Source organism: Monocercomonoides exilis (genome assembly GCF_001643675.1).
Source record: "Monocercomonoides exilis strain PA203 chromosome Unknown scaffold3-2548433, whole genome shotgun sequence".
Lineage (NCBI taxonomy): Eukaryota > Preaxostyla > Oxymonadida > Polymastigidae > Monocercomonoides > Monocercomonoides exilis.
In genome coordinates, this window is record NW_027150548.1 from 1,094,100 (window position 1) to 1,121,116 (window position 27,017).

Consider the following 27,017-nt stretch of genomic DNA (forward strand, 5'->3'; position numbering starts at 1 on the left):
CTTTCTTATCTCAGTTTCTATGATTATCAAATATCAATCTCTTGTTTTTGAATAATAAACACAAAAAACGAAAATCCATCATTGGATGAAAAAAGTCGTTGCTGAAGCACATAGAATCAAGCAACAAAAATTATGACGCATTTACTCCTTCACGAAAACATTTTTAATGAAAGCAAATGTTTTGAAAAAAAAAGAAGAAACAAAATATTTAATAAAAATAAGATTAAAATATATAAAATGAATGTATATTTTGTCCGAATTTTTGATTTGAATTTCCGCATCGGAAGAAATCCGAAAAGTTTTGTTTAATTTCTTTTCCCATTAAATGCTTCAAAAGATCGTCACATTAAAAAACCTGTATTTTGCCAAACAAGCGATAAATGAGAATTGCATATTTATTGCTGGCTATACTACTATTTTTAAAGTGCGATAGCAAAGGGTATGCAGAGTTTAGTTGCAATTATGTTGGAGTATGCCCAAATAACAACGATTGTGTTATCAAAGAAGGTTCCGAAGGGCTGGGAAGCGATATTTTTCTACGGGCACGAAAAAAGTGTGTCAAGAGTGATATTCCTATTTTTTGAGTTAAATTATCACATTTCATTTCATAATTGAAAATTATAGAAAACTTGCAGCCGAGGAGCCTTGGACAGACAGTTGTGTGCCTTATTGCGTCAGTAGCTCCAACAAAATATATACAGCTATAATTGAAGCGAATACAAGCCTGGAATTGCGAAGCCTGAATTTGGAGCCGATTTTTGAGAAACGCATTTGCGAAGTTGTTGATTCATCGTCTTTGGCTGTTTGGTCGTGCCTGGTCGTCTCTTCTCGCACAGGGTTTGGCATTTCATCTCCGATCCTTTCGGCAGCAGGAGGCAACCGGGTTATGCTTTGCAACGCCAGTGTGCTTCCATCATTGGCGAATGGGCTTGTGAGTTCGCTTGTCGAGGCGTACCAACCTCCATTTCATTCTGTGTCCGAAACAACCATTTCTGTTGTGTTTTGTGCGTTTTCTTCGTTGAGTGTTGCTTCTTGTCCGTTTGTGGGGTGTGCTGGCAGCAGCTTCATTTTCTTGGAACATTCTTTGTTCGCAAACATTTCATCGCCTCATCCATTTCAACCAACCCAATCAGCTCCCCTGCAAGCAGGCTCCACATTTATTGGCTGCTGTTCGTTTTCATCTGTTTGGGATGTGTATGATAGGGGGATTGTTCCATCTCTCAACAACCCTTCGTCTTCGTTATCTGCCTCAAACACCTCATTTGTCAGATGCTATCGCTCTCGGAATGTTGCAATCAGCGGGAGTGAAGGAAATCCTTCGAAAGCAGGGAGACAGAATCAGACAGACAATGGGGCAAATTCGTTCACATGGTGTGAGTGGAACGGATCGAGAACAATTGGAAACATGAATGATTATACTGATGGAACATCAAATGGAGGGGCAATTTACATATGTAACAAGGTATCTGGAACACTTTCGGTGAAATTTTGTTTATTCAATGATTGCCATGCGTATTGTGCTGGGGGAGGAATCATGTGTCGTACAATCAGTTCAATTAAGATTGAGAACAACTCATTCAATGCTTGCACAACACAAAATTATTATGGAGGAGGGATGTATGCTTTTTCAATTTCGATATGCGTCAGAATCAGTGGGTGTGAATTTCAGAGATGCACAGCAAATGGTTTTGGAGGAGGACTTTATCTTGATGCAATTTGTGTTTCTGGATCTGGATGTGTTGGAACAGAAAATGGGAAAGGGGAGAGCGCTTGCGTGTTTGAGTGTTTCTTCACTTCATGCTCCATAACAAATTCGAATGGCGGAGGGATGTGTTGTCACACTGTTCCTGCGGTATTCAAAATGAGGAGTGTCCAATTTATTTCATGCTTGGCAGTATCAAATGGTGGAGGATTGGATTTTCATACAGTTCAGTCAACACCTCCAAGCAACAGCATTTATTGCTATTTCCTCTTCTTCCACGATTGCAGTTGCAAGGCTTCCACTCCATATGGCCACGATGTGTATTTTCAAGACAATAAAAATCTCTTCTCATCTCACAATCCTTTTTATGAATCATATACAACGAATAGCGATGAAAAGCGAGTATGCTACATTTATTATTCAAGCAGTTGGGCGTATCAGCACACAGAAAAGAAATGGTGGCTGAAGGAAGGAATGAAGGATCGGTATGTTGGGGTGAGTGGAAGTAACGCAAACAATTTGTGTGGGATGAGCGTGGCAACGCCTTGCCTCACGGTAGGGTATGCGGTGGAGTCGAGCATGAAGCAGCTGAGCTCGACAATCACAGTGCTGGGTGGGAGGCATATGAGCGAAGGGGCGACGATCAATGTTGGGGAAAAGAAGATTTCAGTTGTTGGGAAAGGGAAGACAGTGAGTGTGATTGGGATAAGTGCGCTTTCGACCTCTTCGACAACGCTGTTCAGCATATCTACTGGTCAACTGGAGGTGGGGCATGTGGGGATCGATCACAACTCGATGAGAAGCCCATCACCGAGTGTGTTTGTGGTGTCTGTGGGGAGTGGGACTCTTTTGCTGGAGGATGTGGCGATCAGTTCTTCCACATCAGGAGGGAGTGGAATCTCGTCATCTGTGTTTGAAGTGGCACTGAGGCAGTTAAAGACGATTGATGTGGAGATAAAAAATATGAAAATGAGTCAATCACTATTTGCCGAACCATCATCAGCAGGATCGTCATCAGGAGAGAGTGTTTTGGCGAATGCGACAATTCTGAATGTGAATCTGACTGAAGGAGATGGGGTGGTTGTGGCAAAGAATGTGAATGGAGAGGAGACATTTGTGGTGAGCAACACAACAATTGAGGATTGTGTATGTGAGAATGGGAATGGTGGAGGAATACATATTTGTTTGCAAGGAAATGGGAATATGGTTATGAATGGAACAAGTTTGATTGATGGATGTGTTGCAATGGGTATTGAAGGAAATGGAGGGAAAGGAGGAGGAATATATGTGGGGATGGAGAATGAGGGATGTGGATTGACAATTGGAGAGAATGTTGAGTTTTCGAAAGTGAATGGGAATGTGGCATTATATGGGAAGGATGTGTTTGTTGATTGTGGGAGCGGAGTGTTTTTGGAGTCAAAAGTGAATACAAGCTCATTTGCCTTTTTTGACGCAAGAACCATTCCATCAGATGTGTTGAAATTGAGTGGGAGTGAAAATGGGGATGAAAGTGAAGTGATTCCACTGTTTGTGTTTTTGTGCTCAATGGGAACGAAGGTGCTTGTTGATGGGAGTGGAAGAAATGGGATGGATCACAACCATTGTGGATATGAAGGTTTTGGCTGTTTGACAGTTGATTATTGCGCGAACTCAAGAATGAGTGAAAGTTCAAAAGAAATTGAGATTGTCTCTTCTTCTTCAATTGCCAAGGAAATAACAGGACCGTCATTTGGTGTGTTAATTTCAGGCAGAATAGTGTCATCCGATGGAGAGAGGATGGGAGTGAATGTGAGTGATGGAGGATCAGCCACACAAGAATGGCTTGCTGGATGTTCAAGTTCACTGACAATAAGGAGACTTTCATTTGTTGTGAAAGGTCAGTTGAATTCAAGGAGAAGTGCATTCATCCATTCAACATCAACACTCAAAATTACAAACTGTTCAATCTCAATTGAGAGTGGGGCATTGACTGATGGAAAGATAGGATATTATGTGATAAACATTGAGGGAGGAGAACTGATTATTGATGGATTTGTGATGGAAAGTGGAGTGACAATGAATGGGAAATCGCCAATATCAATGACAAGTGGAGTGGAAATGGAGATTTTGAACATCAGAATGAGTGGAGTGGAGGTGGAAGGTGGGAATGGAGGAGGGGGATGTTTGAATGTTGGGATGAATGAAGGAGGGAATGTGAAAATTGAAGAAAGCAATTTTTCATCAAGATGCTCAGGTGGAAGTGGAATGAAAGGAGGAGGGATGATGATATCAATTGGAAGTGAAGGAAGTTTGGAGATGAATAATGTGAAATTATCAGAATGTGAAGCGCCAACAGAGGATAGAGAGGATGGAGGAAGAGGAATGGGAGGAGGGATGTTTGTTGAACTTCCCAATCAAATTGGATCATTTGTGCTTGAAGAAATGAAATTTGAAGAATGCGAAGCTTGGAAAGGGAAGAATGTGTTTGTCTCTGGATGGGATCTGAGTGAGATTGTGAATAAAGGGAACTTCAAATGGGAGATGAGTTCAGAGGAGTTGAGATTGTTGGATGAGCTGTGTGGATGGGAGAGAAAGACGACAGGAGAGGAGGGATATGTGATTCCACTGGTTGTATATTTGTGGGACAATTGGAGCAGGAATGGATTTGTTTCGAAAGAGAAAGGAGGAGACTTCAGTGGGTGTGGATATTCAGAAGCACCATGTTCATCGATTGACCACTTGATATCACTGAGATATGAACCACTTGGAGAAGGGGAATCACACATCAACGTTGTGGGATCAGGTTCTGTTCAAAAAGCAATATCATTTTTGTTATCATCATCTTCAAACACTACAGTTGTGTCAATTGAGGGAGAGAAAGAAGGAACAGATCTGAAAGTGAGTGAGGGGGGAAGAAATGAAGGCGAAGGAGGAGGAGGAGGAGGAATGATAACATTGAATGTTTGTCTTTCATTCACCAATATTTCATTTTCTTTGCCAAATGAATTGGGAGGATATTCATCACTCATTCACTCAACTTCATCCTCAGCAGCATCACTTTCAATCATGAGATGCTCATTTGTTTGTGAGGATGCAACAAAGGAAACAAAATATTGTTTAATGAAAGCAGATGGAGGGAGTGTGACGATTGAGGATGTCACTCTTTCTGAGTTCAGTCTGACAAAAGGGTTTGTTGTATTCACAACAGATGTGAAAAGTGTTGATGTGATGAATATGACGATATCGAACACAACAATATCAGGAAACAGTTTGATTTCGCTGAGTCAGCCATCCACTTCAAACATGTTGATCAAGAAAGCAAAAGAAAACACAGAGCAAAGGGTGAGAGTGAACGACTCCTCGTTCACAAACATCACATGTTCAGAGAGCAGAGCATGTGTGATGAGTGTGGGATCATTTTCATCTGGGATGGAATGTGAGATCGAAGGGTGCGTGCTGACGAAGTGCATGAGTGAGAGAAGCTTGGAAGGAGGAGGGATGAAGATGCTGATGAAGAGAGGAGAGTCGGAGGTGAAAGTGAGTGGGTGTTCGTTTGGGATGTGTGTGTGTTCAACAGGGAATGGAAGTGGAGGAGGGATGATGATTGATGCACTTGACCCGAATGTGGAATGCTCCAACAAGGAAATACCACCACTTGGGCTGAGATTGGAGAACATCCGATTCATGATGAATGATGCGTTTGTGGGGAAGGATGTGTTCATCCGATGTGAATCGATTGCCTCGCAGATCAATGAAAGACTGTTTTTGCTGGACTTCAGTCAGGAATCTTTGAAGTTGAACAACTCGATGTGTGGGAGTGACGGAGAAGGGACTATTGATGTTGATCTGATTCCGCTGATCACATTCTATTATTCTTCACAGGTGTTTGTCTCAGTGAAAGGGAGCGACAGCGCGCAATGTGGAAGACAGGATGCGCCATGTGAGAGCATCAGCAATGGAGTGCAACACATTCAACGAAGTGTTGTGAATATGATTCTTATTGATGGAGAAGGGAAGATAGGAGGAGAATGTGTGATTGGGGATGTGAGGATGGAGCCTGTGAAGAAAGCAAAGGGGAAGATCCATTTTGATGGGAAGATAGAAAAAACATCAGAGGAGGACAGCATCATGAAGTTTGTGAATGAGAGTGCAGTGGAAAGATGCTCATTTGAGTTTGGAAGTGAGTTTGAGGCAAATCACAAGTTCATTTTGAAAGTGAAAAATGACTCAATGGAGATGCGAAGTTGCGAGTTTATTTCGTCTTCTGTTGAGCTGAAGTTGGGCAACACGATTGTGAGTGTGGAAAGTGGAGAATTGAAAATGTGGGAAATGGAATTCAGCAGTTTGCATCTGAGAGCACCATTGATTGTGTTGTGTGAAGAGTCGAAAGTGTTGATGGGAGAAACAAACATTTGGAATGTGATGTGTGAAGGAGATGCAGCTATTGTTGTTGTTGTTGTTGGAGGGAAAGCAGAGTTTGAGATGAAAGAAATGAGGTTTGAGAATATTTCTCTGTTGACGGATGGATGTGTGATGGTGATTGATGGAGCAGAAGAAGAAATACGAGTGACTAATTGCTCGTTTGTGAAATGGGTGAATATGAATGGGAAAGGAAGCATGATGGAGATGAGAGAATGCAGGGAAGTGCAGCTTGAGGCATGCTTGTTTGATGGAGAAAGAGGTGAAGGCGGAGAAAAGAAAATCAATGGGAAAACGAATGAGGAAGAAGATATGTGCAGATGGTCTGGATCTCTTGTGGATATTGTGAAGAGTTCAGTGATGATGAAAGACACAACAATATCAAATTCACCAGAAGGTGGAATAACAATGAGTGGAGGGGAAATGACTGTTAATGATGGAAGATTTGAAAACAACAATCCCTCAATTGAAGGATATCCATCATTGAGAAGAAATATCATCTGTTCAGATGCAGGAACATTGAATGTGATGAGTTTGAAAGGAGGAGATGGAGTTTTGCCGAACACATCTCTTTGGATGTTGAATGAAGGGTGCAGTTTTGAAGGGATTGTTTCAGAAAGGGATTCATCATTCTTCATTCCTGTGTTGGAAAGTGTTGAAGCAAAAGAAATAACAGATAGAATGAAGCTGATATTCAAAGGAATGCTTCTTGTTCCATGCAATCTGTCATTCTCAGTTGTGAAGAGGAAGGGAGAGGAGAAAGAGATTGAAAAACACAACTTTGATACAAATCGATTTTTGTCAGAAAGAGAAGCAGAAGGAAGTGTGGCAAAAGATCTAATCAGTGGTTGTGGAAATGAAATAGAAGTGAGCGTGTGCGTTCTGTTTGGGAATGCAGAATCTTCTTCTTCGACAAATTCATTCATTCTGAAGAACAGAAGTGAGGTTGAACCAAAAGGAGATGAAATAATCTCAAAAGGAGAAAACAAAATTGAATGGGGCGTTATTGCCTTTATTTGTTGCGTTGCCGTTCTTTTAATTTTTGTTGCTTTGTTTGTTGTTGTTGTTGTGCTTCTGAGAAAGAAACTGAGAGAATCAGAAAAGAATGTTGAAAAAAAGAGATTAGAAAACGAGCAAATAATGGGGAAGATTGAGAGGAGAAGAAGGGAAAACAACGGAGGGAGCTTTGAGATGAGCGAAATGCGATCAACATTGCTGGAAGGGATGACAAGCCAAATTCCACTTCTCATTGACAACGATGAAGATCTTCCAGAGCCTCCTTCAATGGCTGATGGAGAGTTGAGCGAAAATGATCTTCCAGATTTGGAACCACCATTGCCATTTTCAGAGAATGCTTCTGTTCCTAGAATATCTCAATCACATTCATTCAATGTTATATCAGCCAAAAAGCCATTTCGAGAAAAGGAGAAAAAGAATATCAAAACATTACACTCAGCGATTCATTCTGTGCAAGGCAATTTCACATTGGGAACAAGAGCGATGGATGTTGTTGATGGGAAGGAAGTGGTTATGGCAGTGGCAGAGCTGTTTGAGCATTTGATTTCTGTTGGAGACGAAAAGGTGGAAATGATGGCGAGGCAGCTGTGCCCGTATTCGATCTTTGTTGAGGAAGGAAATAATGAAATATTTGTTTTGACAGAGGAATTAGAGGATAAAAAGGAAAAGGAAGAAATGAAGCGATGGAAGGCACCAGAAGTGGGAAACGAAGATGAGGGAATTGAACAGGCAGTTGCTTTCACACTTGGACTGATTCTCCATGAAATGACAACCGGGGAAGTGCCGCTGAGTGAATGCAATGCAGAAGAGGCGCAAGAGATGATGAGGGATGGAGTACGACCGCTGACAGAAGGAATCGAAGAGGAAGAAATGGTTGAGCTGATGGAAAAGATGTGGGCAGACGAGCCAGATAGCAGACCCACATTGGGTGAAGTGATTCAATTGTTGACAGAAATAGTGGAGAATGATACAGAGTGACATGAGTTATGAATTCAATTGACACCAACTTGAATGAACAAAATATCAAAAAAAAAAAGATTATAGTTACTCTAATGTTTGAATATTTAAAAGTTGCAAAGTTTTGTTCTTGTTCTATTAAAACAAAGTTGAGAGATAATAATTTTATTCCCATTCGCAATTCTTCATATTTCAAATCTCTTTCTTTTTGAACATTTTCTTTATTTTTTGGCATTTGTATATCAAAATATTTACCAAATTCTTCAAGAACTTTCTCATTTATTATTTCTTTTCTAAAGTCGAAAATTATTCTTTTGTTGTTCGAACCAAAGCATAAGCAAGAAATAATTCTAAGATTTGTAAATACAATAACCCCCTTCAAAGGTGCCAATTACAAAAACAATGAGGTGTATATTTTATTTTATTCTACTATTCAATGAAAAAACTAAAATTATCAATAAAATACATACTCCTTTAAAAATACAAATCAAAAAGAACTCTTGTAACGTAAACTAATCCACAGAATTACATTAATGAATATATAAAACATCAATTACTCACTCCAAATATTTTTAAAAAAAGACAACAAGCCCATGTTAATTTTATGAATAAAATACTATTTCCAAAAACAAATTATTCTAAAAAGATGAACAAAAATCTGAAGATGAAAACAAAGAAATATCCGAGAACAAAGCCTTTTCGCTTGAGTGAGATTCGTTATGACTCTCAGGCGAGAGTCTCTCCGGATAAGAAAGCATTGATGAAGTCTGAAAGTCCAAATGATGCAACTCCTCCTGTGGGCTTAACGCTTGTGTGATCTGAGGTGTGTTCTGGATCATATTAATCTGTTCATTAATCGTATTATCAGACCCAGTCGCTGAATTGATGCTGTTATTCCCTTCATTTCTCAATTGTTCCTTTCTCTCTCTCTTTTCAGCTGCTTCTTTTTCTCCTTCTTTGACTTTGTCCTCGTGTTCTTTCCATTTCCTCAGTTTTCTCACAAACACACCTGCATCCACCACACTGACATTTCCTTTTCGATCTCCAATGAAAATCAATGAGCCACATACGCTGCAGTGCGTAGAAGCTGTACGAAGACCAAAAGACGCAAGCAACGAGCCGTCCTTTGAGTCATAAAAGAGAAGAGAATGGGTAGAAGAAGAGGAAGTACTGGAAGAAGAAGAAGAGGAGGTCGGAGAAGATGAAGGTGAGGAAGAAGACAAGAATCCAGAAGATGGAATTGGACTGGTGGAAATCAACGAATAAGAGGATGCTGCCGCAGCAACTGAAGAAGAAGATGATGATGAAGCTAACGATGAATGAGAAGATGAAGTGGGAGCCTCAGTCAAAGATGTCTGAGACAGAAACGTAGTTTGCTTTTCCGAAGGCAAAATTTGTGGTGGTGTCAATTGCAGAGAGGCGACAATAACTCTGGGCACTTTCTCAACTTTCGTATCTTCATCAAATTCCTCTTTGCCACTTTCCATTTCCATTCTTTCCTTCAAACTCACTTGCTCATTTCTGTCTTCATCTTCCTCCTTTGCCTCGACAACAGGCAGCCCAAGTGTTTCTGCTGTGTTCTGCAGCAGCAAAGCCGATGCATCACATTGAGAGCTTCCCTTGTTTGACTGCAGCGGTGTGGAAAACGTGCCTGGCTGCGGCCTCTCCAGCGGCTTGAACGAAAAGAATGCAGAAAGCATCGACGAATCTGACGGTGATTGCACAGTTCTTTCATTCAAATGAGCTGAAAGCAAATGATCAATGGTATTGTTATCAGCATGCGAAGGTGTTGATTGCAAAGGCTCTGGCTCAACATCTGTTTCTGCTCTTGTTGAGCTCTTCTTCAAGTTCTCAAAATGGAAATGAGTGCTATTTTCATATCTGCTATCATCTGTGCTATTCGGCTTCCATCTCTCAAAACTAATTTCTTTTTTATCAACTTCATCTTTATTCTTTGTTCCTCCTCCTATTCTTTCTCCTTTCTCTTCATTTCCTTCTTCTTTTTCTTCTTCCCTTTCGCTCACAAACCCAATTGAGTGCACAACTGCCCTTTCGTCTCTTGATGTCTGCACAATCCTCCTCCTCAGGCTCTCCTTCTCCACAAACACAATCTGCCCTTCCATTGTGCCGATGGCAGCAGCACAAGGAGACAGCGAGAGAGACATCAGACGAGGTGCATTGGGCACAGGAAGAGTGAGGAGAAGAGAATGAGAAGGGAACAGACGAGGGGAAAGAGAGGAAGGAGAGGCTGGGGATGGAGAAGAGGATGAGTGCTTCAGAGAGGAAGAGGAAGAGGAAGATGAATATGACGAAGAATAGGAAGAAGAAGGGAAAGATGAGGAATAAGAATAAGAAAAGGAAGTGGGAGACATCTTTCGTCTTTCAGAAGAGGAGGATAAAGAACGAGAAGGAGAAGAGGAAGCAGAATGTGGTGTTGCTGAATGCGAACGAGATGACAAGTTAGAAGAAGAAGATGATGAAGAAGACAATGAAGAAGTTGGAGACCTCTGGATAGGAGAAGACACTGGAGAGGGAGAAGAAGAAGTTTTTGTTGTTATTGACGAGGATGATGATGATGAGGAGGAGGAGGATGATAAATAAGGTTTTGAAGGAAGATCAATGCCAAATGAAACGGGTGTCTCTTCTGTTGCTGCAATATGAACAGGAGAGAAACTAACTGTGCCTTCAATTGGGTTGCTGGGAGGAGTGATAAATGAAGTTGGTTGTGAAGAAGAAGAAGAAGAGGAAGAAGAAGAAGAAGAAGAAGAAGATGATGATGATGATGAAGAGGAAGAAGAATAGCTTGAACGAAGAGGAGAAGGAGAATGATGATAATCTTGTTGTAAAGAAGGTGGAGGTGATTGAGGTGATGATGTTTGTGCGTTCTCAGAAATGGACAATGAAGTTGGTGATGAATTCACCGGAGTAGGTGATGAATGGGGAGAAGGAGAAGATGAAGTTCTTGACAAAGAGGAAGAAGAATAAGAGGAAGAAGCAGAAGCAGCAGCAGCAGAAGAAGAAGGATTTATTTTTGAATGAGAACGTTTGAACTGCATGGCAGAAGAAGACGAAGAAGAAGATGTAGAAGAAGAAGAAGAAGCAGAAGCAGAAGAAGAAGTTCCCTGATAAGCAGAGCAGCAGTTTCTGAGGAGTTTGTGGAATTTGGATGACAAATGGTGTGTGGAATGCAAGTTCCACTGCTTCATCAGACCATCCTGTGAAATGCTCACCACAAACAGAGGCTTGAAAAAGAGGGTTTCTTCGATTTCATTCGAAAAAGAGGAGGAGAAGGAGGAAGAGGAAGAAGAAGTGGAAAGAGAAGAAGAAGATGTTAATGTGGAAGATGCAAAGGAATTTGTAGCAGTAGAAGAATTGGTATGAGAAGAAGAAGAAGAAGAAGACAAAGAAAGAGAAGAAGGAAGATATCTGTTGTGTGAAGGTGAGCGAGAGGGAGAACGAGAAGAAGAACGAGAATGTGAATGAGAGCGAGAAAGAGGAAGAGGAGGTGGTGGTGGAAGAGGAGTCAGGGGGAAAGGAGGAAGAGGCGTTGAAGAAGAAACAGAAGAATAAGTTTCGTTTGTTAAATGCTGATGATATTGAGGAAGACATTGATGATCATAATTATTAATATGATAATTATGCTGTCGATGATTGTGATTGCGATTGCGATTTCTGTTTTCTCCATTTCTGAAAGAAGAGTCTGGCTGAGAAGGAGGAGGGCACGGCTGGAAGTGGAGAAGAAGTTTTGATTGAGGGGAGTGAGGAGAATGAGGAGGTGGAGGAGAAGGTGAAGAAGAAGAAGAAGAAGAAGAAGAAGATGCTGTTGAAGAAAGTGAAGAAAGTGAAGAAAGTGAAGAAGAAGAAGAAGAAGGAGGAGGAGGAGGAGGAGAAGGAGAAGGAGAAGATGTTGTTGATGAAGTGGAATGATGACTATCTATTTGCGAAGACGAGTTTGGAGTTGGAGAGGTGGAATATGTTAGTGATGAAGATGATGAATTTGAAGAGTTGGAAGAAGAAGAAGAAGAAGAATTTGAAGACGATGACAAACCAAAAAGCGATCGATTCATTTGAGAACTCGAAAGATTGCTGAGGGTGGGGAGGTAGTCAGGAACAGGAAGCTTTTCATTTGTGCCATCGATTGGAATGTCAGGAAATGAGGTGTCTTGAGAGGGAGAATAGAAAGTGGTGAGAGGAGGACTCAGAGTGTGGGGGGAGAGGGAAGAAGGAGGAGAGGCGATAGAGGAGGAGGAGGAAGAAGAAGAAGAGGAAGAAGAGGAAGAGGATGATGATGGAGAGGAAGAATGTGAAGAAAATGATGATGATGATGAAGATAGAGAAGCAAATATATCCAAACAGCATTGTTTCAGCCATTTTTCATTCTCTTCCGGTTTCTTTTTGAGCACAAGAGAAGAATCTAACAAAGACAATTTCTTCAAAATGCTGAAGAATTCCTTCAAACTTAGCAATTTTGGAGGCAAATGAGGAAGATGGAGGAGAGGAGGAGGAGGTTTGTCATCGACAATGGAAGAAGAGAATTGAGTGTAGGAGAAGAAGAAAGGAGAGGAAATGGGAAGAGAAGAAGAAGAAGGATGAGAAGAAGAAGAAAAAGAAGAAGAAGATGATGATGATGAAGGGAAGGAAGATAAAGGAGGAGGAGGTGTCGGGTGAATATAAGAAGTAGAAAAAGGAGGAGGAGGTGAAGGAGAATGAGAAGAAGAGGAAGAAGAAGAAGAAGAAGTTGATAAAGAAAACATTTGAGAGATGGATAGAGAATTATGCACAACAGAATAGCCCAAGTCAAATTCAGGGCCTGTTTCATTGGAAGCAGCAAGCAAAGAAGAAATGTATGAAGAAGGCTCATAATTGAATGAAGAGAGAGAATATGAAGGGGAAGAGGAGGAGGAGGAGGAGGAGGAGGAGGAGGAAGAATAGGATGAGGAAGAAGAGGACGAAGAAGATAATAATGGTGAATGCAGCAAAGAAATGGCTTCATCATTAGGAGAAGAAAATGAGTTGTTTGAAATGGAAAGTGGAGAAGAAGAAAGAGGAGAATGAGAAGATGTTGATGATGATGATGATGAGGAGGAGAAAGAAGAAGAAATTGAAGAAATGGATAAAGAAGAAGAAGATGAAGGAAATGGAAGAGGAGGAGGGGGAGAAAGTTGAAGAGGAGGAAGAGGAGGAAGAGGAGGAAGAGGAGCAGATAAATTTTCAGATTCCAAAGAAGACAATCTTAAAGAAGAAGGATGAGAAGAGAAAGAAGATGAAATTGGAGAAGAAGAAGAAGAAGAAGAAGAAGAGGATGATGATGAAATAGAAGAAGAGGAAGAGGAGGAGGAAGAAGAAGAAGAATTAGACAATGGAGATGAAGCAATAGATGGATTAACAGTATTAACAGTATTGGTATTATTAACAGCAGAAGAAGATAAAGAAGACAAAGAAGAAAGAGAAGGATGAGAAGAGAATGATTTTAAAGAAGATAAAGGAGAAGAAGAAGATGATGAAGTTGAAGAAGAAGATGAAGAAGAAGATGATGAAGAAGAAAGAGAAGAAGAAGAGAAAGGTGAAGAAGAAAATTTCAATGAAAGAGGTCTTTCCGAATGAAGAGAAGAAGAAATAATCTGTTCTTTGTCGAAAGGAGCGAAGAAGACAGCAGAAGGAGGAAGAGAATGACGGCATTGAGGTTGGGTGTATTTGGAGAGGGTAGAAGAGATGAAAGAAGAGGAAGAGGATGAGGAAGAATGAGAAGAAGAGGAAGAGGAAGAAGAGGAAGAGGAAGGAGGAGAAGAATGAGAAGGAAAATGAGAAGAAGAAGGAGGGGAAGAAGAAGAAATTGTTGAAGAAGAAGAAGATGATGATGAAGATAAAGCAATTGGTACACCCACTAATATCTGAGGAGGAGGAGAATGAGATTCTGATGGGTTTCGCGATAAATGCTCATAAACAGTAGAAGAGGAAGAGGAAAGAGAAGAGGAAGAAAAAGAAGAGGAAGAATTGGAAGAAGAATTAAAAGAAGAAGAAGAAGAAGAAGAAGAAATAACATTCTGATTTCGATAAACTGATTTTACTGCTATTGTAACTCGTTTTTGAGGCATTTTCATTTCCTTCTTCTTCTTCTTCTTTGTGCTATTGACAATACTTTCATGTTGTGCTTTTAATATCATCGTGTTCACTTCTTGATCAAATTCTTGTTCGCTTAATTCTTCTTCTTCTTCTTCTTCTTCTTCTTCTTCATTGTTTTCTTCTTCTTTAATTTTCTTTAATTTTTTATCATCTTTTTCATCTTTTTCTTTTCTTCTTGGCTTTCGTTTCACTGTTTTTTTGCTGCATTCCATTTCTTTTCTATTCTTTCCTTTTTCCTTTCCTTTTTCTTTTTCTTTCTCTTCCTCTTTCTCCTCTTCCCTTTTCTTCTCCTCCATCTTCTTCACAATTTCTTCTTCCTCTTCTTTCAGCTGTCTCAAATTCATTTCATTTCCTGACAAAGATGCAACAACCATTTCATTTCTTATTTCGCTTAATTTTCTTTTCAGCTCAGAAAGAGAGAGAGAGAGAGAGAAAGAAGAAGAAGATATGGATTTAGATTTAGAAGTAGATGTTTCTTCTTTGTTTTTCTCGTCTTCTTCCATTTCTTCATCTTCCTCCTCTTCCTCTTCATATTCATCATCATCATCTTCTTCTTCCTCCTCTTCCTCTTCCTCCTCCTCTTCTTCTTCCTTTTTATTCATTTCTCTATTTATAACTCCATTTCTCTTTCTTTCCTTCTCCTTCTCCTTCTCCACGTTGATTGATTCTGGTGTAATCATCAGATAATCTGATATATCATTGTCTTCTCCTATTTTCTCTCCTCCTCTCATTCTATTGCTTTCTTCATCTTCTTCATCTTCATCATCTTCTTCTTCTTCTTCCTCTTCCTCCTCCTCTCCTTCTCCTTCTCCTTCTCCTTCTTCGAATTCTTCTTCTTCCTCCTCCTCTTCCTCTTTATCGCTTTTTTCTTCTTCAAGTCTTGGAGATGTTGCATTTGACACTTCCAAAGAATTATTTGATTGATACTTTGAAGAAGAAGAAGAAGAAGAAATATTATTGTTATTTGAAGAATGCATAGAAAGAGGAGAAGGAGAAGAAGGAGAAGAAGAAGGAGAAGAGGAAGGAGATGAAGAAGAAGAAGATGAATTGGAAGAAGAAGAAGAAGGAGAAGGAGAAGGAGAAGAAGAACGTAAACACATATTTCCTATTGAACCAAGCGAAGAAACATGCTTAACTTCGATTTTTATTTCATTTTCTTGTTTATTTTTGTTTATTTGTTTGTTACTTGAACTGAAATGGGATAATTCTTCTGTATTTGCAGGCATTGAAAGAGAACGAGAAGAAATCGATTGATTGTTCTTGATGGAAATGGAAGAGGAACAATTGAAGGAGGAAGGAGGAGGAGAGGAAGAGGAAGGGGAAGGGGAAGAGGAAGAGGATGAAGAAGATGATGAGGGAAGAGAAGAAGAAAGAGAAGAAGAAGGAAGAGGAGAAGAAGAATTTGACGACGACGACGACGACGAAGAAGAAGAAGGAAATTGAGGTATTATTTGAGAAGGATAAGGAGGGTGTGATAAATCAGGGGGCAATGGATTGTTTTGCGTGTTTTCTGCTTCTTTTTGAATGGAATTCATTTGTTGATCTTCATCTTCACTTCTTCTTCTTCTTCCACCACTTTCTTTCTTTTTCTTGTTCAATTCGTTTTCTTCCTCTTCCTCCTCTTCCTCCTCCTCTTCTTCTTCTGCCTCCTCTCCTTCTTCTTCACTTTCTCCTTCTTCTTTCTCTTTCCCTTTCCTTCTCTCAAAATTCTCTTTTTTCCCTTTCCCTTTCCCTTTCTCTTTCTCATTCTCTTTCATATATTCATCAGAAAATGCATATTTCCTTTCAAATTCAACATTTTTATACAAATTGAGATTCGGTTGTTTTGGTATTTGTGGCTTTATCTTCTCTTTTTTGTCTTCTTTCCGAATAACTTCAATATAATCATTAAGTTCTTCATCATCATCTTCATATTCCTCTTCCTCTTCCTCCTCTTCTTCTTCGCCTTCTTCTCCTTCTTCTCCTTCTTCTTCTTCTTCTATCTCTTCTTCTTCCTCTTCTTCCTCTTCTTCCTTCACATACAATTCATCCAATTTTTCTCTTCTTTTTTCTTGTTCCTTCTTCTCCTTCTCCTTCTTCTCCTTCTCTTCTTCTCTTTCGCTTCTTCTTCTCTCTATCACTCTTCCTCTTGTCATTTGTAACCCAATCTCTTTATAACTTTCTTTTTCTTCTTCTTTTTCCTCTCTTTCTCTTCCTTTCTCTTTCCCTTTCCCTTCTCCTTCATCTTCATCTTCATGCAATTCAATCTCTTTGATAATATCATGTGGTCTTCTTCTTTGATTATTTGCGTCTTCCTCCTCTTCCTCATTTCTTTTCTTCATCACTTTTCTCATATTCTTCCTTCTTCTCCCTTCTCCCCTCTCATTATTGTTCTTTCTTCTCTTCCTCACTTCAGAATGCAGAGGAGGAGGTGGAAGTGGAAGAGGAAGAGGAAGAGGAAGAGGAAGAGGACGAATATTAGGACTAAGAGAAGAAGTTCTTGAATTGCTGCTTTTGTTTGATGATATTTCGCTTTTATTGTTCATTAAATAATCATTTTGTGTGAATTTTTTGGTTTTTATTGGTTTTTTCCTTTTTTTGTTGATTTTGCTTTGCAATTTTTCTCTTTCTTCTTGTGATATATCTTCGTTTGCTATCAAAACTGTTTCATCATTATGCACATTATCATCGACTCCCTCTTCCTCTTCCTCTTCCTCTTCTTCTTCTTCCTCAAATTCTTCCTCTTCATATTCTTCCTCCTCTTCCTCCTCCTCTTCCTCCTCTTCTTCTTCTTCATATTCATCATCTTCTTCCTCACTCCAATCATAATGATCTGCTATTTCATCTCCCCAAATAACATCTGCACCTCTCAATATCAACTCCTTTTCTGTAAATGTATTCTTCTTCTTCTTTCTTTCTCTTCCTCTTTCTTCTTCATCATCATCGCCTTCAACATCATCATATTCTTCTTCATATTCTTCTTCCTCTTCCTCTTCATCTTTCTCAATATTTCTCTCTCTCCTCTTCGTTTTTATTCTTCTTCTGTTATCTTTCACATCTTCATTCAACTCATCTGTGAATTCATTTGATTTCATATATGCTTCTTCATTGCTTATTTCTTCTTCTGTTTGTATTTCTTCTCTTCCTCTTTCAAGTTCCATACTCTTCTTTCTCATCCCTTCCTCTTTCTTCTGCTTCAATCCAATTTTCCTGTTAACATCATCTTCGTCCTTCTCCTCTTCTCTTTCTTCCTCTCCATCTCTTCTTTCTTCTCTTCTTTCTTCTCTTCTCCCTTCTTCTCTTCCCTCCTCCTTCCTCCCTCTTCTCCCTTCTCTCTCCTCCTTCCTTCCTTCTCTTCTCTCTCTCCTTCTTCTCCTCCACCTCTCCTCCTTCCCCATCACCTCCTCACTCACCTCCACTGCACTCACACTCAACGAATGCCCTTTCATCCTCCTCACCCGCCCCGTCTCCATCCACCACACCACTACACTGCCATCTGCACAACCACACACCACTACAGGCTCTGAGAGGGATTCGAGGGAGAAATGGGGGGTGGAAGAGGAGGAAGAGGAGGAAGAAGGTGATTTAGAAGGAGAAAGAGAGGAAGGAGAAGGGGAGCGTGATGATGATTGTGAAGGTACTGGCGACACAGTTGGAGCAATAGAAGTATATGAAGTAGTAGATGTCGATGTTGCAATATCAGACACTTTTATTGTTGATGCTGTTGATGATAATGAAGACGATGATAGATTCTGTGAGAGTTGTAGTGATGCTGCTATCAATGGATCATTCTCTGTTGAAGAAGAAGATGATGATAATGATGAAGAGGAGGAGGAGGAGGAAGAAGAAGAAGAATTTTTATTCAATTCTGATGGAAATGAAGATATTGGTGGAGATGTTGTGTTGTCTTCAATCTTGTTTTCTTTTTCTTTCTTTTTATCTTCTTCTTCCTCTTTCATTTCTTCTTTTTCTTTCACTTCCTCTTTTTCAATTTCTTTTTCTTCTTTCTCTTTCTCTTCTGTCTTTGTAGAATTCGCTTCTTGTACTTTCTCTTTCTCATCTTTCTCCTTTATCTCTTCTATTTCTTCCTTTTCATCCTTTATCTCCTTCTCCTTCTCCTTCCCCTCTTTCTCTTCTTTCTCTTCTTTTTCTTTTTCTTTCTCTTCATTCTCCTCCTTTTTCTTCTCCTTTTTCTTCTCTCCTTTTTCTTCCTTCTCTTTCTCTCCCTCTCCCTCCATCCACCTTCTCCTCACCCTCACATCCCTCGCAAACTTGATAGATGCAATTCCGGAAGAGCAAATTCTTGTCTTGTGAATCAAAGAAAAATCATTCAAAACATCAAAAACGAACAAAACACCAGAAGAAGTTCCGACAAACAGGAAAAGAGGAAGAGGAGAGAGAAAAGGGGAAGGCAAAGAGGAAGATAAAGAGGAGAGGGAGGAAGAAGGGAATTGATCGGGGGAGGTGAGGGAGAAGAAGGAAGAGGAAGAGGAAGAGGAAGAGGAAGAATGAGAAGAAGAAGGTGAAGAAGAAGAGGAAGAAGAATTAGGATTATTATAAGCAGAAAACGAAGCTTCATATAGTGGCTGAGGAGGGGTAGGAGAAGAAGAAATAGAAGAAATAGAAGAAGAGGAAAATGAAGAAGAAGAAGAGGAGGAGGAGGAAGAAGATGATGATAAAGATGAATAAGAGAGAGAAGGAGAAGAAGCAAAAGGAACCATAGCACTTTGAATAGGAGAAGAAGATAGAGAATTTTGACTTGGAGAAAGAGAAAGAGGAAGAGGGAAAGGAAGAGGAGCATTAAGAGGAAGAGAAAGAAGAGAAGAAGAAGAAGAGGAGGAGGAAGAGGAGGAAGAAGAAGAAGAAACAAATGAATTTGAAAGAGGAGGAGGTAAAACAGGAGACAAAGAAGAAGGCTGAGAAGAATTAGAGAGAGAAGAAGAAGAAGAAGCAAAGAGAGAAGGAGAAGAAGCTAAAGATAGAGATAAAGAAGGAATTTCATTGTTATTGTTACTATGTTTATCTAATTCTTCATTTGTTTGTGTGTTGTTGGAAGAAAGAGAAGGAGGAGGAAGAGGAGGAAGAGGAGGAAGAGGGTTGCGAAGAGGGATGGGGAGAGGAAGAGAAGAAGGAAGAGAAGAAGGAAACGAAGAAGGAGGGAAAGGAGAAGAAGAAGAGGAAGAAGAAGGAGAAGGAGAAGAAGAAAAGGAGGGAGAAGAAGGAGAACGAGAAGGAGATAAAGAATGAGGAGAAGAGAAGGAGGAAGATAAAGGTGTTATTGATGTGGATAGAGAAGAAGCAATCAGTTGTTCAGGTGAAAGAGAAGAAGGAGAAGAAATAGAAGAAGAGGAGGAGGGGGAGGAAGAAGAAGAGGAAGAAGAAGATGATGAAGAGGAAGAGAAGGAATAAGAGGAAGAGGAAGAATGAGAGAAAGAAGACGATGAAGAAGGAGAAGAAGAAGACATAATATTAACATTTGGCATTTTATTTTCAGAATTATTCATCAAATGAATCGTTTTGATGAGTGAAGGCGGAGGAGATGGAGGAAGAGGAGCAGAAGAATGGAGAGGAGAAACGAAAGAGATCTGAAGAGAAGGAGGCGGAGAAGGAGAATGGCGGGGGTGATGGGAACGAGATGGAGAAGAAGAAGAAGAGAAGGAAGAGGAGGGGGAGGAAGAAGGAGAAGAAGAAACGGAAGAAGAAGAAGAAGATGATGATGATGATGATGATGAAGATAAAGGTGACTGTGAACGTTGATGAAGAGTTGAATGAGAGGGAGAGAGAGAAGAAGAGGAAGAAGAAGAAAAAGAGGAAGAGGAGGAAGATGAAGAAGAATTCGAAGGGAAAAAAGGAGAAGGGCAATCATTTGATTGATGGAAGATAGCATTTCCGCTGAAAGGCGAATGAGAAGAGAATGAATGAGAAGAAGTATCAGAGGGGGACAAAGGAGAAGAGCCATGGGGCGATATAAGAACGATTTGTGGGTTTCCATCCAGAGAAGAAGGAAGAAAAGGGGAAGGGAGAAGGCTGTTGTTATTTTTATTAGTATTATTGTTATTGTGGTTGGAGGCATCAGAAATGTTATTGGAGTTGGAAGGAAATGCTGATGTTTCTTTCTCTTTCTCTTCTTGTTCTTCTGCTTTCTTCTTTTCTCCTTCTCTTTCTCTTTCTTCCTCTTCTTCTCTCTTCTTCTTTTCCCTCTCCTTCTCTCTCTCCTTCTCTCTCTCCTTCTCCTCTTTCTCCCACTCCCTCGCCTTCTCCACCTCCTCCTTCGTCCTCTCCCTCTCCCCCCAGCTCAAAGAAGTCACCGAAAATCCGCTCGTCGCCTTCATTCTCAGCAAGCACTCGCCATTCCGGACAGAAACAACCACAATTTCTCCTCTTTGCGAGCCGGCCGCAACAATATTCCCCCCGTTGGCGGGGCAGAGGGCGGTGACAGGGGCAAATGCGGAAAATACACGGGGAAGTTGGGCTGTGTGGAGAAGGGGGTGAAGAAAAGGGAGAGAGAGAGAAGGGGAAGGGGAAGAAGAAGAAGAAGAAGAAGTGGAAGAAGAAGGGGAAGAAGATAGAGAAGAAGGAGAAGAGGAAAGAAGAGGGAAAGGTACATTGGCAGAGATGAAAGGAGAGAGAGAAGAATTGAAGGAAGGAGAATGAGAAGAGGAAGGGTTGGATGGGCTGAGGGAGTCTTCGAGTGTGGCTGGGATGATGCTCTGCAAAAGGAAAGGAAGGAGAGGGGAAAGAGGAGAAGAGAAGAGAAGAGAAGAGAAGAGAAGAGAAGAGAAGAGAAATGGAAAAGATATTGAATAAAAGAAAATATCATTTGAAAAAAAAAATAATGCATTTAAATAGATAGAAAAAGTAATAATAATAACAATAAATGAAAAACGATAACAATTGAAAATAAAAAATAAAATATTTCTCTTTCTCTCTCTCTCTTTATCCATCTATCTTTTTTATTCTTTCTTTCTCTCTCTCTCTCTCTCTCTCATTCTCTCCTTCTCCTCATCCTTCCAATTCTCACATCCATTTCCCCAATCCCCTCTCTTTCTCTCCCTCTCCATCTCTTTCTCTCACTCACTCACGCACACATTCCAATCTGGCACCTCCACCTGTGGTATCACATCCTCTGGCCCAGGTGGAGTCAGCAGCACATCCAACATGAAATCTTCATCAAACTTGATGTGTTTTGGCTTAGCTCCATCCAATTCCTTCGGGGCAAGCGAAATAAGAGTGTTTGGTTGATGCATCCCGGTGTGGAAGGAGAAACGGAACATGATTTTCTCTTTCTTTTTCATGTATGGTGGATAAGAGGAAGAAGAGGAGGAAGAAGAAGAAGAAGAAGATGATGATGATAATGATTGAGAAGAAGATGAATTTGAAGAGCCAGATGATGCATAAGATGTCTCTCTTGTTTGGGAATGATGCACATTCGAATAAGACGATGCCTGCATGCTATGCTCATCATAACTCGCAATTCCATCATTGACTCCTTTCTCCCTTCTCCCTTCTTCTTCCTCTGATGCCTCTGAATCTTCCTCCTCATCTCCCCATTTGTCCCATTTACCTCTCCCATGCTTCTTCTTCTCTTCCTCCTCCTCCTGTTTCTCAACCGTCTCTGCCCCCATCTTCCTTCTCTGTGACGCTGTTCTTGCATGCCCCAGATGGTAGAACACGACCAGCACATCGCCATTCACCACCACATTCACCCGGAACTTCACTGCCTCTTCTTCGCTCCGCACAAAACGGGGCGGCGAGGGAAAGGGGCGGCAGGTCTGGCGGTCGATGCGGGAGTCGAAGATCTGCCGATGCTGCTGGAAGATCTTGAAGTACGGACACATCCCACGGTCTTTGTCGCACTTGGGCACGGAGCGGAAGAGGATCGTGGAGATCTGAGGGGAGTGGAAGAGGGAAAGAGGGAAAGTGAAAGAAAGAAAGAAAGAAATTAATAAAATAGATTGAGAGAGATAGAGAAAGAGAAAAAAAAATCAAAGAAATGAAAGAAGAAAAGCGGAATGAATTTGAGATTATAAAATAATGATAATTGAAAAGCGAAAGACATGAAGTGTATTCAATAGAACTACTTTCATTTAGATAAAAACAGAATAAAACATCACTCTCTTTCTATCTATTTATCTATCTATCTTTCTATCTCACTATCTTTCGCCGGTGGAAAAATTCTTCTCAAAAATTTCAAACTTTAAGAGGTTGAGTCGATGGATAAATCTCTTTGCTTATGATCCTCCAAAAATAATCCACATATCTTCTCTGAGAAGGGATTGCAACACCACCAGTAATTCGATGAGCTCTTCGAATTGCAAAGAAGTTCATGGCCGCTTCAGGCGAATTGAAAAATCCCATTGACAACAAATAGCAGCATATAATAAGCCCTGTTCGACCTTTTCCAGCCTGTAACACAAATATAAAAATAAAACATCAAGAAACGGAAAAAAAATTCATTTTCAAACTTTGCAGTGAACGGCAACAACATTTCTTTGGTCTGAACGAAGATAATCTTTCATCCACTGAATTACGGGGAAAACCTTATGTAATTCTGGTGCGTGATGATCAGGAAATCCAAAATCTTTAACGGAATTGTGAAACTTCGAATAATCATATTTCAATTGTGAAAGGTTTAAAACGGTATAATGACCAAAATGTCGCTCATCCAGAAAAGAAGACACTTGCGCTAAACTATTTCGATACATGCTTTCAACTCCTTCTGCAGGAAGGCCCATTGCTATTAAAAACAAGAAACAATATTCCCACGGAAAAAGAAGCATTCATGCAAATAATAATTTATCAAAAAATTGTTCCATCCAAATTAGTGAAAAAGATTATTTTCGCTAAATGCAAACCAATAACATTTGAGGTGATATATGTAAGATCAAGATTGTATTTCTTATCTATCAAACGGACACGATCGCCCGATACTTTTGTTCGAATAAAGTTAATGACTGACATTTTTCTTATGATGAAGCGAAATAGCTAAGTGCATATAACCAAAGATAGTAAATAAAAAATTGTTTTAAAAAAATTGATGATCTTGGGCTATCAAATAATGGTTAATATTATTGAATCATTAGATATTTAACCATAACTATGAACTGTTTCGTAAAAAATTATAAATTCTGGATACAAACAAGTTTTTTCAAATAGTTCAACTTGTTAGACGAAACATCTATGTTGTTCCTGTAATTACTCATTCTTTCGATAAATATAGTTTTTTTACTGATAAACCATGAAAAACCCGTAACAAGTCTGTCTTTCTCGTAATAACCCTGTCTTTTTTGGTATTCATTTAAATGAAATTGTTGTGGGATAATGAAAAAAACTTTCAAATCCATCAGTCAGCGAATGAATTTCTATATTTGATTGATTTCATTTGTATATTATGTTGTGAACATTCATTCTCGATGAAAAAATGACATAATTTTCGTTTATCAATAGAAAAATTGGTCGAATATTGGAAATATTTTCCATTGTTTTTTGCAAATGTGTGAATGTTTTTTTTGTTGTTTTTTTGAAATTCAAAAAATCTCCAGAAACATCATTATATCTCAATGCAACAATAGTTTCCATAAAAGGAAATACTCTTTGACAGATATCATGAGTTATTCTCGTAACAAATGCTTCTTATCCGTTATAACTGCGACTTATTAGTAATAAGTTCATTATTCAGAAAAGAATCATACTCTTTGTAAAATATCTATAATTGAGTATGATTGATCACATTTTTTGGTTAATGCACAATATACGACCGTAAATAAAATTAACATATGTTGAAGCTTTGATGATAACATGTCGTGCACATATGTTTTTTTCTTTCAACCATTTGCGGAAACTCGAAAAAAAAAAATATTATATTTTTTGCGTAATTATTTTTTGATCAAAAATTTTTTCTTATTTTCAATCAAATTTTCAAAAATTTTTGCAATTAGAGATTGATATGCAGGCAAATTAAAAGAATATCGGAACTTTCAAATTATGATTATTCTTGTTTCTATTGATTTCTTTTGTGTTTATAAAGTATTGAAATGTGAAAAAAGTTGTCGGAAAACGTTTAAAAAAACTTTCAATAATTTTTTATTCAAGCTGATCAAATGAAAATTTCTGCTTATTCATCAGAATAATTAGAAGCATCCTCTCCGTCATCAACGCTATTTGAATCTTCTTCTTTTTCATCATCACGCGGCCCATGCAGTATATCGTCAGCATCAGGAATTTCTTCATTTTCTGAAAAATCAATTTCTTCATCAGCAATAATGGGTTTTTCTTCTGGAATAAAATGAATCATTTTTTGCAAAATATCAGCAAAACTTGGTTTAAGATTCCTTTGAACAAGCCACATGGATAAACAATCAGCAATGAATGTTTTCCTTACTCCATGCTTTGGAAAAAACGCTCTTAAATGACTCCATAACCCTTCAACTGTATTGGTACATGCGCCGGTTTCTGGATCTTTGAAGTTCCTTTTATGACAGACCGTTATATGTTCATAACCAATATCTTTCAGACAATTATAGCTTTTCCATTCATCACTAATAATTGTTGTGCCTGCTAATATCCTTTCTTGAATAATAGGGATCAATGTTTCTTTTTTCCTGTCTGGCACGATGATAACAAAATTTGTTCCAGCTCCTCCTCCTTCCTTCCTCTCAACTCCTCCGAAAATCCACAGCAAATCCTTCTTTCTTCCTCTTCCATATTTCCTTCTCCTCCAAACAGCCTCATCTATTTCGACGTATTTTCCCGGTCCTCCTAATTTAGGCATCGTTTCGTTCCAAATTTGTGTACACACAACTCTCACAACGCTTGTCCAGTAACCAATAGTTGGATATGAAACACCCGTCAGCAAATGAATTTGTTTTAATCCAATTCCAATCCAATAGTACAATAGAATCTGCAAAACTATATTTATTGGTAGTTTCATTTTGGAAAATACGGAATTTTTAAATATTGAGGTTTTTTTTCGGCAAGTTTGACACCAAAGATATTTGTAACCTTCTGTTTCCTCCCTGATTCTCCTTTTGCTTCTGCATTTAGGGCAATCCTTGGTAGCGAACTCTTGAAAACGTTTGAAAAACCAATTCCACGTTTCTTCTTTATCATGGAAGATCGTATTCAATAGAAATACTGTTTGACTATTTTTTTCCTCTTCAGATCTTGCCATTAAACTTTTTTGATCATAAACCATAATTAGAATTTTTTTGACTTTTCCATGTTTTTTTAAACTTCTTAAAAAGACTTTCCGATAGCTGAAAATTTGCATATTGAATCAATATATAACGTAAATGACTTTCACTATTTTTTCGTGCAAAATTGAGAGTTCCGATATACTTTCATTTTGCCGATATGCAAACAAATATTTCTTAACAAATATGATTTAAGCAATGCAACGGTTTTTTATTCGGGTTCATATTCAGAATGCTCCGCTCCATCGCTAACTTCCATCGAATCCTCAGAAATTTCTTCATTTTGTTCAGCTAAAACTGGCACATCTTCTTCGTCATCATCTTCTTCGTGGTCTTCCTTTTCTTCTTCAATATATTCATCCACTTTATATTGGCAAATTTCTTTCACAGTTTCAACAAATGTTGATTGTTTTCTTTTTTGAAACACAAAAGAAGAATTATAATCATCAATGAATTTCTCCTTCAGCCCCGTGCGAGGCAAATCTTTTCGAAATTGGCTCCAAAGTCCCTCAATCATGTTGGTACATATTTCGCTTTCTGGATCTTTAAAATGATATTCATGGCAGACTGTTTTGTGGCCGTAACCGATTTAACTGAGAGATGAGTACGCTCTCCATTCATCACTGTGAATCATAGTTCCAGGTAAGATATTCGCTTGAATGATTGGTAGCAATGTATCTTTTTTCCTATTAGGGACTCTGATAATAAAAAAGCTTCCTTGTTTCCCATCCTGAGTTCTTTGAACAGCTCCAAAAAGCCAGATCTGCTTCTTCCATCTGCCTTTATGATATTTTCTTCTGTTCAAAATTGCTTCGTCAATTTCCACAATTGTATTTTCATCTCCAATTGGCTGAAACGATGATGCTGAGCTCAGTGCCATTGCTGCTGTTGCAAGGGAATGGTAAAAACCAACTGTGTTTCTATGCACACCAAGAAGTGAAGAAGTTTGCATGATTGAAAGCTTCATCCATTTGAAAAGGAAAATATGCATTAATTTTCCAATTCCTATTTTTTGATTTTCTATTGATAGATTTGACAGCAGGCTTATTGTTTTATTGCATCTGAAGCACCTCCATTGCCTGGAATTAGGATTTCGTTCATAGAGAACCATTTCCTTGTGACAATTTCTGCATTCTATGTATCTTTGATTTAACACTTCATTTCTGAACCATTCCCATGTATCATTTGCGTTATGAAATAATTCTTTGAAGAAGCTAATTTTGAATTTGCGATCCTCAATTTGCATTCAGAAAAAAATTGCAAAATTAATATTTTGATCAAAAATTTTGATCGATCCCATAATTTGAGTAAAAATTTTATAAATTTCATGGGTCCAACAAAAAAGTTTCCGCACAAAAAAATTCAAGCAAACCATATAAAACAGTTAATAATATTCTTATAATCATCCACACAGAAAATTGTTAACGGTCGTATGTTGTGCACTTACCAAATATTTATATGGAGTTTATAAAAGGGTTTTTTTTTTTTTTTTTTTTTTTTTTTTTTTTTTTTTTTTTTTTTTTTTTTTTTTTTTGATAGGAACAAACAATTTTGGCAAAGGGCTACTTTAAGGGGACCTAAAAAATTTAAAATTAGCTTCATGAAAAGACTAAATGTTTCCAATTGAATTTTCGTCAACACTCTTTGGT

At 38.9% G+C, this 27,017-nt stretch overlaps 4 protein-coding genes across 4 annotated transcripts; 1 reads left to right on the forward strand and 3 right to left on the reverse strand.

The window, feature by feature from the left end:
• Positions 1-380: 380 nt before the first annotated feature.
• On the forward strand, positions 381-8,321 carry MONOS_6039 (uncharacterized protein; the record flags this gene model as incomplete). The annotated part of the gene is made up of 2 exons (XM_067876239.1): positions 381-553; positions 625-8,321. 2 exons carry the CDS (start codon positions 381-383, stop codon positions 8,093-8,095), a joined length of 7,644 nt encoding a protein of 2,547 aa, XP_067735216.1. The 3' UTR covers positions 8,096-8,321.
• A 115-nt stretch (positions 8,322-8,436) lies between these two features.
• Positions 8,437-23,137, reverse strand: MONOS_6038 (putative dual specificity phosphatase, catalytic domain containing protein; the record flags this gene model as incomplete). The annotated part of the gene is made up of 5 exons (XM_067876238.1): positions 8,437-20,886; positions 21,265-22,065; positions 22,373-22,582; positions 22,642-22,913; positions 23,032-23,137. 5 exons carry the CDS (start codon positions 23,135-23,137, stop codon positions 8,713-8,715), a joined length of 13,563 nt encoding a protein of 4,520 aa, XP_067735217.1. The 3' UTR covers positions 8,437-8,712.
• A 1,153-nt stretch (positions 23,138-24,290) lies between these two features.
• MONOS_6037 (putative Uncharacterized transposase-like protein) lies at positions 24,291-25,106 on the reverse strand (the record flags this gene model as incomplete). The annotated part of the gene is made up of 1 exon (XM_067876237.1): positions 24,291-25,106. One exon carries the CDS (start codon positions 25,104-25,106, stop codon positions 24,291-24,293), a length of 816 nt encoding a protein of 271 aa, XP_067735218.1.
• A 473-nt stretch (positions 25,107-25,579) lies between these two features.
• On the reverse strand, positions 25,580-25,885 carry MONOS_13965c1 (uncharacterized protein; the record flags this gene model as incomplete). Its single annotated transcript, XM_067866720.1, has 1 exon — positions 25,580-25,885. The coding sequence occupies one exon, from the start codon at positions 25,883-25,885 to the stop codon at positions 25,580-25,582; it is 306 nt and encodes a 101-aa protein (XP_067735219.1).
• Between the last annotated feature and the right edge of the window lie 1,132 nt (positions 25,886-27,017).